The sequence below is a fragment of the Sitophilus oryzae genome, unplaced genomic scaffold (genome assembly GCF_002938485.1).
Source record: "Sitophilus oryzae breed Bouriz unplaced genomic scaffold, Soryzae_2.0 scaffold_358_pilon_pilon, whole genome shotgun sequence".
Classification (NCBI taxonomy): domain Eukaryota; kingdom Metazoa; phylum Arthropoda; class Insecta; order Coleoptera; family Curculionidae; genus Sitophilus; species Sitophilus oryzae.
Genome location: NW_022146927.1, coordinates 1095684 through 1108459, shown reverse-complemented (window position 1 = coordinate 1108459; position 12776 = coordinate 1095684). Strand labels below are relative to the sequence as shown.

The 12776-nt window shown below is 31.1% G+C and overlaps 1 protein-coding gene across 1 annotated transcript; it reads right to left on the bottom strand.

The window, feature by feature from the left end:
- Window positions 1-3802: 3802 nt before the first annotated feature.
- On the bottom strand, window positions 3803-12383 carry LOC115884885 (adenylosuccinate synthetase). The gene is made up of 10 exons (XM_030903597.1): window positions 12108-12383; window positions 8819-8921; window positions 7711-7813; window positions 7424-7606; window positions 7121-7326; window positions 6712-6866; window positions 6408-6576; window positions 6129-6211; window positions 5941-6061; window positions 3803-3979 (listed from the first exon to the last, which is right to left on the bottom strand). The coding sequence occupies exons 1-10, from the start codon at window positions 12252-12254 to the stop codon at window positions 3927-3929; spliced, it is 1323 nt and encodes a 440-aa protein (XP_030759457.1). The 5' UTR covers window positions 12255-12383; the 3' UTR covers window positions 3803-3926.
- Window positions 12384-12776: the final 393 nt, after the last annotated feature.

Sequence of the window (12776 nt, the reverse complement as noted above, 5' to 3'; positions counted from 1 at the left end):
ATGGCTCAAAAAAGTGTGAGTGAATCGGGATGATTTTCTTTAAATTATCCTATTATAATTGTTATTTCTTTTAGATCACTTTACATAATCCTAAGATATATGAGTAAATATATTTCGAGAGTTTCAGAGATATTAATAATTAAATTAAAAAATATATATTTTTCAGTTTTTAAAAAAAAATATTATTACAAATACAACAATCTGAAGTCATGAAATCAAAACTATATTAGGTATTTACTTTAGATGGTCTATACTTACTTAGCTATAAATATCGTAATCGTAAACCATACAGGGTGTTTAAAATTCTATGCCAAACTTTCTAAAATATAAAATAATTTTTCTTTGTTTTTTTTTAATGGAAAACCCTGTAGATTATTTTTTATTGAATTAAAAAAGGAACGTTTTTTGTGGTTTCGCAGATTTCATATGGCTTTTTCAAAGGTAAAATACATTGGTTGGCTTTGATAAAAATTTACTCTAGAAAATGCCATATGAAATAAAAAACCGCAAATATCTGCGAAACCGTTAAAAATTTTGAAATACTCTAAATACAAAAAATGTTCATTTTTTAATTCCTCCATCTATTGAAAAAATAATATACAGGGTGTTCCATTTTAAAAAAAACGAAGAAAAATTATTTTATATTTTAGAAAGTTTGGCGTAGCATTTTGAACACCCTGTATGATTTCAGATTACGATATTTATAGCAAAGTAGGTATAGACCATCTAAAGTAAATACCTAATATAGTTTTGATTTAAAGACAGTTCTTGTATTTTTAATATTTTTTTTAAAAAAAGTCTGAAAAAAATATATTTTTTATTTATTTATTAATACCTCTTGAACTACTTAAATATATTTACTCATATCTTACGATTATGTAAAGTGATCTGAAAGTAAGCCAAAAATGCAATAATCTACAGGGTGTTCAAGTTAAAAAAAATCATCCAGATCCACTCACACTTTTTTGAGCCACCCTGTAGAAGTTAAAATATTTTCCTGAAATACATCCTAGTACATATTCTAAGTATGCACTAAATTCCCTAGTTTTTTATTCTAGGAGCTACAGATGTCCGACGAATTATTGCCGCACCCTGTATAATAAATTTACAAGAGAACAGTTCCATCGACATCCAGTTCCATATATTCAGTAAAAAATAAAATTATCTATCTAATTATTGGCAATTATTTTTATTATTGTCCCTCGGGCTATAGGCCCCTAATATATAACTACTATTACTAAAACTTATAATACAGGGAGCGCCTTAATGACAAAACTCCCCATTTTACATATAAAATGACAGCAATTATAATTTCATAGCCATAGCTGACACCGTTTTTTTCTTCGATAATATTGTATTTTTAAGTGAAAGTACAATCAATTTTTTTCAGGAGTAATCAGAAAAGAAGGCTTCCAAAAACGCCAACTTGGTCGACATCCAAGAATACCCTTCACTGGCTACCAGCTATCTCTTCTAGAACAAAAATTCAAAGACACCCCTTACCTCAGCAGTGAAGAAGTCACACTACTCTCGACAAAACTGAACTTAGCTGACATCAGAGTGAAAATTTGGTTCCAGAACCGCAGAGCTCGTGAAAGGCGTGAAAAGAACGTCCAATTCAAAGCTGTAAACTCTGATGCTGTCGAGGAAAGAGCCACAGAAACATCGAACAGTTTTACTGGTTGCATACCGAACACTCTCTGTGACGTAGAAAGTGCGAAAAACACTACAGACTTTAGAAACACACCTAGAGGACCGAGTTTTTTGATGAACAGTATTTTGGGTCACGGTGTAGTACCCTATTTCGTGCCTGTGATGGGTTTCGAACCTGGACCATCAAATAAGTCGTAAAAAATGACAGTAGGGTTGTGAAGAGTGCCTTGAATGTAAATAGATTCAATTCCTAGTCTTGTCCTAACATGACACGCTTTTTTGTAAATAAATTAACTTATTACATTATGTTTTAGATGAAAAAAAAAGTTGAAACAAACTGAAGTTTTTTTTACTGTTTTATTAGTACCTATTTTAGTCCATTGATTATATTTTGAAAAAATATATAAAAACAAATATTATTTGCTTCCTACACCTTTAGGTTTATAAGAAAAAAACAGTTCCTTTTTCGTTACTCTGAGGGATTATAAATATTTTTAAATAAAACTATATTATTGTTTCATTGATGTATCCATTTATGACAATTTTTATGAGTTATTATTTAAAAATAAAAAAAAAATATTACAAAAGAAATTAACAAATTAAATGTAAGCACCCTAAAAATGATCTTCCTGTGTTGTCTATTTTCGACGATTTGTTCTTTTTGTCAGTCTGATGAAAACTTACCTTTTTGTCACTCTGAGTGACAACATTTTTTTGTAAATAAAACTACACATAAATTCAACAACACTGGAAATAGTGGAATATATATTTGGGACAAATAATACACAGCTTATTTATGGAATATTTATGGAAGAAACTCAATCATATTCAAATCTAGAATGCATCCTAGAGAAGAAAACATTCGACCAATGTGTACTGCCAGTCATGACCTATACATGCGAAACCTGGACACTTAAAAAGGACATTATAAGGAAACTGCGGATCGCACAATGCTCAGTGGGACGAAATATGCTGGGAATAACCAAGAAAGACCGTAAAAAAACAAAGTGGATAGGACAAAAGGCCTAGGTAATAGATGCCATCCACAGAATCAAATCCCTGAAATAGCAATGGGCAGGACACCTGGCAAGAACTGACAACAGATGATCAACATGGTATCCACGAGGAATTAAGAGACCTAGAAGACCACCAAACTTGAGATGAGACCCTAATATTAGGATATTAGCAGGGATAACTTGGGCCTGCATAGCCAGCAATAGACAACAATGCGCCCAACTACAAAGAGAGTATCTAAATATGTGAGGGAGTCTACACCATAATTGGAAATGGTTGAATAAGCTGAGTGATGATAAATTTAAGTACACAAAGAAGTACCTTTCTGTTTTCTATTTTCTACAATTTTTGTTCTTTTTGTCAGTTTAGTGAAAACTTACCTTTTTGTCACTCTGAGTGACAATATTTTTTGTTGTAAATAAAACTATACATAAGTATTTTAGTAATATCACAAGTCACAAGTAACTGTGCAAGTAATCATATTTCTGGTGTTCAAAATTCACTTCGTTTTGTCCGTCTGAAGAGAACCTACCTTTTTGTAACTTTGAATAAAAATTAGATACATATTTTTTTAAATAAAACCAAACACGTTAAATTTTTCACTGACTGTATATTTTCAGTTTTCATTTTTTCTTTCATTCGGTTATCCTTTACAAATAACAAACAACATTGCAAAAAAGGTCTAACAAACAATTTTTACAGAGTGAATACAGAGAAAAAAGAAACAATACAAAATATATATTTTGATACATTTGTACAAACTCAAAATTTAACAAAAATATATTTTTAACCATGTTCAAAATTTCACGTACATAGTTTTATTTTTTATATAAGAAAAAATAAAACATTGGCAATAAATATATTCATAAATATATAACATTTTTGTGCTTTTATTTGTTTGTCTTTAATATTATATATATTTTTTTTTGAACGTTATACAGAGACAACTATTAATCTTTGGACTATACTGTTTAATTGTTAAAAAGTATTTATTTGTTTATAAGCTAATATAGCATAATATAAGACCCCTTAAGTGTTTTTATTTTTAACAACTTTTTAAACGCTAGAAAAAGAACAAAAATTAATCACAGATTAAATCTAATATAGTAATTATTTGTTTCCTTAAGGTATATAAAGTTAATATTACTTTTTAGGTAACAGTGGAAAGGTCTATAATTTTTTTAAGTACCTACCCAGTAAAAAAGTTTTTTTACAATACTTTAAGGCTCTTTGTTATTTTTCTTTCTCTGTTGCTTGTTTTAGTTAATTTTTATTATTGACTCCCTGCCTTTCCCAACTCCAATCCATTTAACTGTAACATGAAAAAAATATGATATTAGAATATTTATATACAGGGCCGCTTTTATGTATGGAAACGGTCGACTATTAGGTAAAATATCGGAGGTACCGAAAAAAGTTAAATATAAAAATTATAGGGGTTATAAATATCTATTAGCGGGTAATAAATTTAAGTATACAGGGTCGGTCATAAAGTCGTGGCACATCAAAGTTTCATTTTTTTAAATGGAACCCCTTGTATATTATTTCATATTTCGGTTCTTCCTTCAGTTCTAAGCAAAAATCAAAATACACACAATGTACCTCATACCAACCGTTTCCGACTAGGTTTATGTAGATTTTAGGGTCCACTATTAATATACAGGGTGGCGCACCTCATTCGCCTCGGTCGATTACACGAAAACGGAAAGGTGTAGAAATAAAATATTTTATGGGTATATGTGGTGAGGCAATGTGCACAATTTAAAATTATTTTGAAATATACAGGGTGTTTCAGAACTAAGATCCATACCAAAGTTATATTTTTTCTTACGGAACACACGGCATTTTATTTTATTTTTGGATTCTTGGGCCCAAAAAAGGTATTTATTATAAGGGTTGAATATTTTTAAAATCTTTGGTTTTTGAGATATTTAAATTTGCATGCTACAATAGAATAGATTATTAACACCCTGTACATTACTTTTCAGAGTTAATTCTTGTGCTGAGTTTAAAGGTAGAGAAATAAACTTTACAGAAAAATGTTATTGCTTTATTAAATGTATACAGGGGTATCAAAAATTGCTGGTCTATCTTAAATATTTATTTTACATAAAAACTTCATTATTTCAAATGCAACACCCTGTATTTTTTTAAATAAATCGAAGCAGATTCAAATGCTCTTTCAAACTATATTAGGGTTTCCTATACCTATCTGACTCAGATTTTGAATAAAATGCGATTTTGCAATAATTATATAAAATAATTCAATAAAATTGTAATCAAGATGGCTAGAGTCGCCATGGCAAGTTTAAAGTGACAGTGAGTAGCTATTTTCAAAATCGAAATTAGTTTATGGACTTATTTAAATTTGTACCAGTTTACTTTTATTTAATTTACCTACAATAGTTTAATAAATAGTATTTATTAAATATGTGTTTATTATTCTATCAAGAAAAACGAAGAAGTAGTTCTTTGAATTATTTTACGATAACTTGTAGATATATGGATTTTATTTAAAAATCGCTTTTTATTCAAAATCTGAGCTAGATAGGTATAGGAAACCCTAATATAGTTTGAAAGAGCATTTGAATCTGCTTCGAATTATTTAAAAAAATACAGGGTGTTGCATTTGAAATAACGAAGTTTTTCTATAAAATATATCCTTAAAATAGATCAGTAACTTTTGATAGCCCTGTATACATTTAAGGAACCCAAACCATTTTTCAATAAAGTTTATTTCTCTACCTTTAAACTCAGCATAAGAATTAATTCCGAAAAGTAATGTACAGGGTGTTAATAGTATATTCTATTGTAGCATGCAAATTTAAATATCTTTAAATATCTCAAAAACTAAAGATTTCAAACATATTTAACCCTTATAGTAAATGCCTGTTTTTGGGCCCAAGAATGCAAAAATGAAATAAAATACCGGGTGTTCCATAAGAAAAAATATAACTTTGGTATTGGTATCTTAGTTCTGAAATACCCTGTATATTTCAAAATACATACAATCCCTAAAATATTTTGTTTCTACATCTTTCAGCTTTCGTATAATCAACCGAGGCGAATGAGGTGCGCCACCCTGTATATGTCAATAGTTCATTTTTAAAAAATGGGTAAAGCGGTTTTTGCAACTTGACTCTATCCCATATATTTTAGCAAATAAAAACGGCCGTTATAGTAGCCTAGACGACGTTAGGGGATACGTTATCAAGGCTACTGTGACGCAGTTTTTTTTCTAAAAAAACTGTATACGATTTGAAGTTTACTTACTCGGAACCCCAACGCATTCTTCGATTTTATTAATGTAATTTTTGGCATTATCGGGAAGGTCAGCAAAATCCCTGGCATCCTCCGTACTTGACAGCCAACCAGGCATTGTCAAATATTCACACTAAAAAAAGGATTAAATTTAATAAAAATAAAAAAATAAATCACAAAATATAAAATAATAAACATACCTCTACTTTAGATAGGTCAGAAGCTGTGGAAGGCATGTAATTAATCTTCTTACCATTCAATCTGTACCCTACAGCCAATTTTACTATAAAAAATGAAAAAAAAAATCAAAAATGCCATACTATCTAAAAAATGACGTCAAGTGGGCTTAGAAAATTACGGCGATCTCTCCGTTTCCAAGCCCACTCTGACGCTGTTTTTTTGTCGATCGTATAGTACAATTTTTTTTGCCAAAGAGGAATATAAGATTACACAAAGTATATTAAAAAAAATGATTGTACCTTCTTTGAGGGTATCGAGAATGTCTAACTTTGTGACACAGAGAGCGGTATAGCCGTTGATTTTGTTGGTGTACTGTAATAAAAAGACGTCTAACCAACCGCAGCGTCTTTTTCTCTTTGTGGTCACTCCGATTTCTGCTCCTCGTTCTTGCATTAGGTCGCCAATATTCTAAAAAAAAAGAGAGCAATTTGAAGATCTATATATTTAAATTCTGCGATATTAAAAAATAGAGTAATTTTTTCGGTTTTTCCAGTTTGACTTCAAAAATATAACTGTAATAAAGACCTAAAATTCACTACTTACGTCTTTTAGCTCCGTTGGGAAGGGTCCATCGCCGACCCTGGTCGTGTAGGCCTTCACTACGCCAATGACTTCCGTAATCTTCATGGGGGAAATACCCAACCCTGTACAAACTCCGCCTACCGTGCAGTTGGAAGATGTGACGTAAGGATACGTACCTACAGAAAGATAAGGCCTTGATTTTGAAGGTAATCATAACCAGTGTATAAAACAAAAAAACAGTAAAAATATTATTTTGTTTTCACAAAAAAATTCCTATGCGAAAAAAATAAATGAACTGCAATATTTAGAATCCCTGGATAAATAAATGTAAATTTTAAAAACAACGTTTCCCCATTTTATTTTAAAGAAAAAGTTATTTGATTTTTTTTAAAGAATTGAGTAATTTATAAAAAATAAAGCTTTTCCTTACCAAAATCTATATCCAACATGGCGGCGTTTGCCCCCTCCACCAATACCTTGCTGCCCTCTCTTATGGCCTTGTCCAGGAAAGATACAGTGTCGTAGACTAGGGGTTTTATTTTTGAGGCGTATTTTTCATACCTGGCTAATTCGTCATCAATATCAACATGAAGGCTAGGAAACATGCGGGAGTACATGCCAACGAGTGCTGTAAACCTAAGAAAAAATAAATAATAAAGTATAGAGAAAAATCAATTCAGAAAAATTCCGAAAAAAAAATGCGGCGTTGCCGAACTGATAAAAATTTCCTTACTTTTCCCGAAATTTCTCGAAGTCTCCCAAAAGATCGCCGACTCTGATACCGTTCCTGGTAGCTTTGGAGGAATAAGTTGGCCCGATTCCTTTCTTGGTTGTGCCCAATCCCTGGCCTTTCTGATGATTTTCCTGTTCCTGAAGCCCGTCCACAGCTTGATGGAAGTCAAAAACCAGATGCGCCCTGTAAATAATATAGATAAGAAACTGTTTAACACTTATTAGATATACAACTTGAAATATATTTGTTAACAAACGCTTTATTAATTTAAAATTATATAATTATACCTGTCAGAAATAATGAGTCTGTCTTCCCAGTTCCTCAGACCTTTTTTCTCGTTTTTTTCGATCTCGTCGAAAAATTGGGGCAAGTGGATGACTACACCGTTCCCTTTAAACAATAGAACCAGATTTATATAATCTGTTTATTCTGTAACAGTCGTCACACTTCATTTGAACTACTGTATAAACTGTAACAGTGTATTTGAACTACTGTATAAACTGAAAACAGCTGATTTGTACTACGATATATGTTTAACCGTTAACAGATCATTTAAACTACCGTTTCAATGGAACAGTTCGTTTGAACTACTGTATAAGCTGTAACAGTTTATTTGAACTACTGTATAAATTGCAAGCGTTCATTTGAACTACGGTATAAACTTAACAGTTCATTTGAACTACTGCCTAAACTGTGACAGTTCATTTGAACTACTGTATAAACTGAAATAGTTCATTTGAACTACTGTGTAAACTGTAACAGTTCATTTGAACAGTTAAAATATATCGAACCCAGTAGCAGTTCCTCAATAAGTGGACGTATGGAAATTTACATATATGAAAAAAATTACATCTTTTAAAGTAACTTCATTTTTGTTCTTTTTATTTTATTAAAACTGATGATACTAAAGCATATTTTTACCGGAAAAAAATCTATTTATTTCGTCAGTACATTCAGAATTAGTAACTAAACACAAAACTATAAATAGTCTTTTATAACTAACACGCACATGACATAAAGGTTTCTTTTTACTTATTCCTTTAGGCTATTTCCAGTAAAATCATGTCTATATCGCAAAATCTACTTAATAATGTACCTTTCTGTACAAGCTATTAAAGTTACATTTAATACGGCTTAATAATCCCTATATTTAATTTATATTTTTAGATTCTAATAATATACAGAGGGTCCCAAGCCCACCGAGATACTGTATTTTTTATGATTTAATTACACATGTATAGTTTTATTCTTTTTCCCTATACTTGTAGTATAACACAATATTACTTGCCAAATTTCATCGTTCTAGGTCAAAGGAACCTACCCTATAAATTTTGATTCCCTTGAGAGTGACCCCCTAGACGAATTATAGCAAGAACCAAAGAAAAAAATACTTACCAATGACAGATTTGGCGTTTTGTTGAATAATCCCGCTTGGTAACAGATGGAAATCGAATTCAACACCGTCAACCACCACTGTGTGTCCAGCATTGTTGCCACCCTTTAAAAAATCCAAAAAATTAGTACCTATCTGTCAAATTTGACAGTTAAAAAATTAAAGGGCTAAAAAATGAGTTTATTGGTTGAATTTTGAAAAACTTTTTTCTAAAAACTAAATTTAGTTTTAATTTAAAAAAATAAGCTCCTGCTATGGTTATAAATTATTTAAACCCTTTTTTATATTACCAAAACCTTATATTTTTGAACAGATATTATACAGGGGGACGAGATTAGATTATAAAATTGATTGATTAACAAAACATTCATTTTTAAGACACTCTGTATACATAAATAAAATTATTGATTTTTAAAATATTATTCGCAAACCAGGGAGAGGGAAACCATATGACGAACCGGACGAACAGAGATAATAGGTGTTAAGTAATAGCTTTTTTTCTATAGCAACTGTTAAAATTGCCTTATATCTATCAAAAATAGTAGATAAAATAGTACTTTAACAGCAAGGGTAGATTAAATGATACTTTAACAGCGAGGATAGGTTAAAAACTTTATTTCTTCTCGCGCGTTTTTTAATTGCTTCCATTTTTGAAAATTTTTGTATTCCTTTTCATAAGTTATTCGGGACTTAAATGGAAGTAGTTTGGATATGGCGTTTGTCGCCTCAGCCTGAATATCTGTTTGTAATTTACTTATTTCGTTTTGAGCCGTGAGGACAGTTTTTGCTTTATTATTGTTTCTATTTTATTAAAGTTCAGAACAGCATTCCAGTAGTTGGATTCTTTGGAATAGTGATCAAGGTTTTCTCTGCCGTGCTCTTTTACTTGTGAATTCCAGGCAGAGTACGACACTGCTTTCATTTAATAAAATAAGTAGGGCTATTTACAAATTTTGCGCTTGATTTACATAAACCTATTCTCCTCAAATTTTCTAAAATATTGCTTCTGTCGGGCGCATCCGAGGTAATCACAATAAAAAATATTTTTAAACAATGTAGGTTCCTTTATTCAGAAGTGTCTAGCCCTAGCAGGCAACTATTAAGCTTGACCAATCAGGTTGGTTAGCGTGGTTATTTGGAGGGTGTTAATTCATTTGTGTTTGGGAGTCAAAAACTCTAACGTAATCGATCGGGCTTAATAGTTGCCTGCTAGGGCTAGACACAAGTCTTTATTCCATTTAAATTGTTTCTTATACAGTTGGCCAAAATATTACCTCTTCAACTTTGTTTGAACCGACCCTGGGTTCTATACCTAGCTAGGCAGGTATGACGCATCTATTTATGACTTAAGCACCATCTACAGTAACAAAGGAAGACATTCTCAAAACGACGTTCAATCTTAAACACGTCTAGACAAAATGTTTACCTGTCACAATTTTAAATTACTGCAATTAAAAATCATTTTTACTCAATACAAAAATAAATTACAACCTTCCTAAGGCCAATTGGCAGTAAGCCCATTATAAAATATAGTATGGGTCAAGTAAATGACGTATAGGGCTTGACCTCTCCAAAATTATCACCGATTGTCATTCCTCAGCCGTCTGCGACGCCGTTTTTTTTCGATCGTATGGTTTTAAACGTAGAGTTACAAACATAATGTCAAAATGTATCCTTCATAGCCTACTTGTGTAATTGTTGGCAAATATATTTGAAATATAATTGAATTTTATTTTTCTTTAAAAACTATTAATTGATTCAAAAAAATGAAAAATTATGTTGACTTAAATGTTGTGATTTTTATTCATAACTCTGACTGTTCCCTACCACTACTTGTATTTTATTTAAACAAAGTAATGTTTACATAATGCAGAAAATGGAAAATTTCAAAAGCTTAGTGAACTGTAAACAATTTAGTTTTTTTACTGTAATCATGTAACAATACGAAAAAGTTAATAAAATAATTCCATTTAATTTCAACAAATAAAAGTGTTACTATTTTCCACGTCAAAGTAATGTATACAGGGTGTTACTGGAAAATTTGAAATAAAAATGTGAAACTTATTTTTATCTGAATAATATACTTACAGGGTGGTCCAAACTGTATTCCGGAAACTTTAGCAGCATATTCTGCAGGTAAAAATAAGTAAAAAAGTTCGTATAAATGTATGCCCTAAAATGATTAGTTTCGGAGATACAGGGGTATGTGTAGATAGTTATTTGACTGAAATTATAAATTTGGGATTTTTTTTTAAATTAATCATAAATTTTTCTGCAGAAAAATGATATATTTAGTCTATTTAGTCCACATGCTTAATTTATGTCAATGATGACAGGTTTTGATAATTTCGATTCCAAATATGTCGAGAACCATTACTCGTAGCGATTTTTACAAAGAGACCTTATTTACATAGAAAACGTCGTAAATGTATATTTTTTACTCAGTAGTTTTATACAGGTACAGACAAAAAGTTATTACTCTTCAAACCAGTTAAAAACTGTGTAGGTGGCGCTCTATACAAATGGGAGTCATATTGACATCAAAATCAAATTTCTCACGTCAAAAAACTCCCAGACACCAATTTTCATGCAAATATTGACGTTACTTTAGAAATTATTTGGAAAAAAATCGAAATAAAAATGAAACTTCTACACCCTGTATCTCTGAAAATAATAATTTTAGGATATACATTTATATGAACTTTTTTACTTATTTTTATCAGTAAAATATGCTGCCGAAGTTTCCTGAATACAGTTCGGACCACCCTGTATATGCTGCCAAAGTTTCCCGAATACAATTCGAACCACCCTGTATTTTAGACAAATATAAACAAATATCAAAAGCTAGGTATGGAGAGAAAAAAATACTAAAAATATCACAAGTTATATACACAGGCATCACGTGAGCTATGAAATAGAAATAAAACAACAAAATGCCAAGTTCACGCGAAAAAATTCAAAGAAAACAAATAACAAAAGGCTCTTAATTCGTTTCTGTTAAAAATGAATGGGTGATTTTTACGCAAAATTAAGTTGGAATGTTGATATCGGATATTATACAAAAAGTAGGACGCTTATAATGCAAAAATAAAAGCATTTCCTTGCAATTTACGATTAAAAATACTTGCTAAAAATAATGCTTGGTCATGTGCTTTCGAAAATACATCGCAACCTGCCAGGAAACACCGAAATTTAAGTGAAAATCAACCCGTAATATTTCCATTGCGTAACCACTCAAAATCAAACAAAAACAACGCTTTTTTCCAGGCTAAAATCAGAAAATAAACTTACTTGACACCGGCACACTACGTCCACGGAACTGGCCAAAAGATCGACCACTTTTCCCTTTCCTTCGTCGCCCCATTGTGCCCCTAGGACTACGGTCACGTCGCTTTTTTGGGGCTCCGTGCGGGCCTTCTTCCTCGGTGATTCAGCCATGGGTAAAATTGGGGACCCCACGAAATGGTGGAGGGTTGAAATAGGTCCGACAATGAGAACACTTCGAGACAGACTGCGCTAAAAAAATGTGATCGACGCCATTTTTAGGATCTGCGGGCAGATGAGTTGCGACGTTGCCGGTTTCGATTTATTTTAAAATGATTATGAAAAATCTGAAAAATATAGTTCTTTTTATTGTTTTAGGTCATGAAATTACGAGACGAAGCATAGATTTAAAGAGAATAATAGACTTATAAATATTTAACAACTTCAAGTACAAATAACTGGCAAAAATTACGTGCGAAAAGCTGTAATAAAAAGAAAACGCGCTCTTTGGCAACATTGAGCAATAGTGCATTTAATTTATTTTCCAAAAATTTCCAAATAATTTAAAGAATATACCTAGTAATAAAAGAAAATTATAGCTAGAGCTTTAGTTTATAAGTTTCTTCATGAATTTCAGTCAGCTTTCAGTTTTCGGAAAAATATTTTTGAAAAAGTATATCTGGTTGCCTAAATTAT

What these genes read in the sequence shown, in the direction of transcription:
- LOC115884885 (XM_030903597.1), bottom strand. Translation starts at nt 12,254, where the DNA reads ATGGCTGAATCACCGAGGAAGAAGGCCCGCACGGAGCCCCAAAAAAGC. An exon ending in AAACGCCAAATCTGTCATTG is followed by an intron (nt 7,814 to 8,818) that starts GTAAGTATTTTT and finishes TATTGTTTAAAG; the next exon opens with GGAACGGTGTAGTCATCCAC. An exon ending in CTGACCTATCTAAAGTAGAG is followed by an intron (nt 6,062 to 6,128) that starts GTATGTTTATTA and finishes TCCTTTTTTTAG; the next exon opens with TGTGAATATTTGACAATGCC.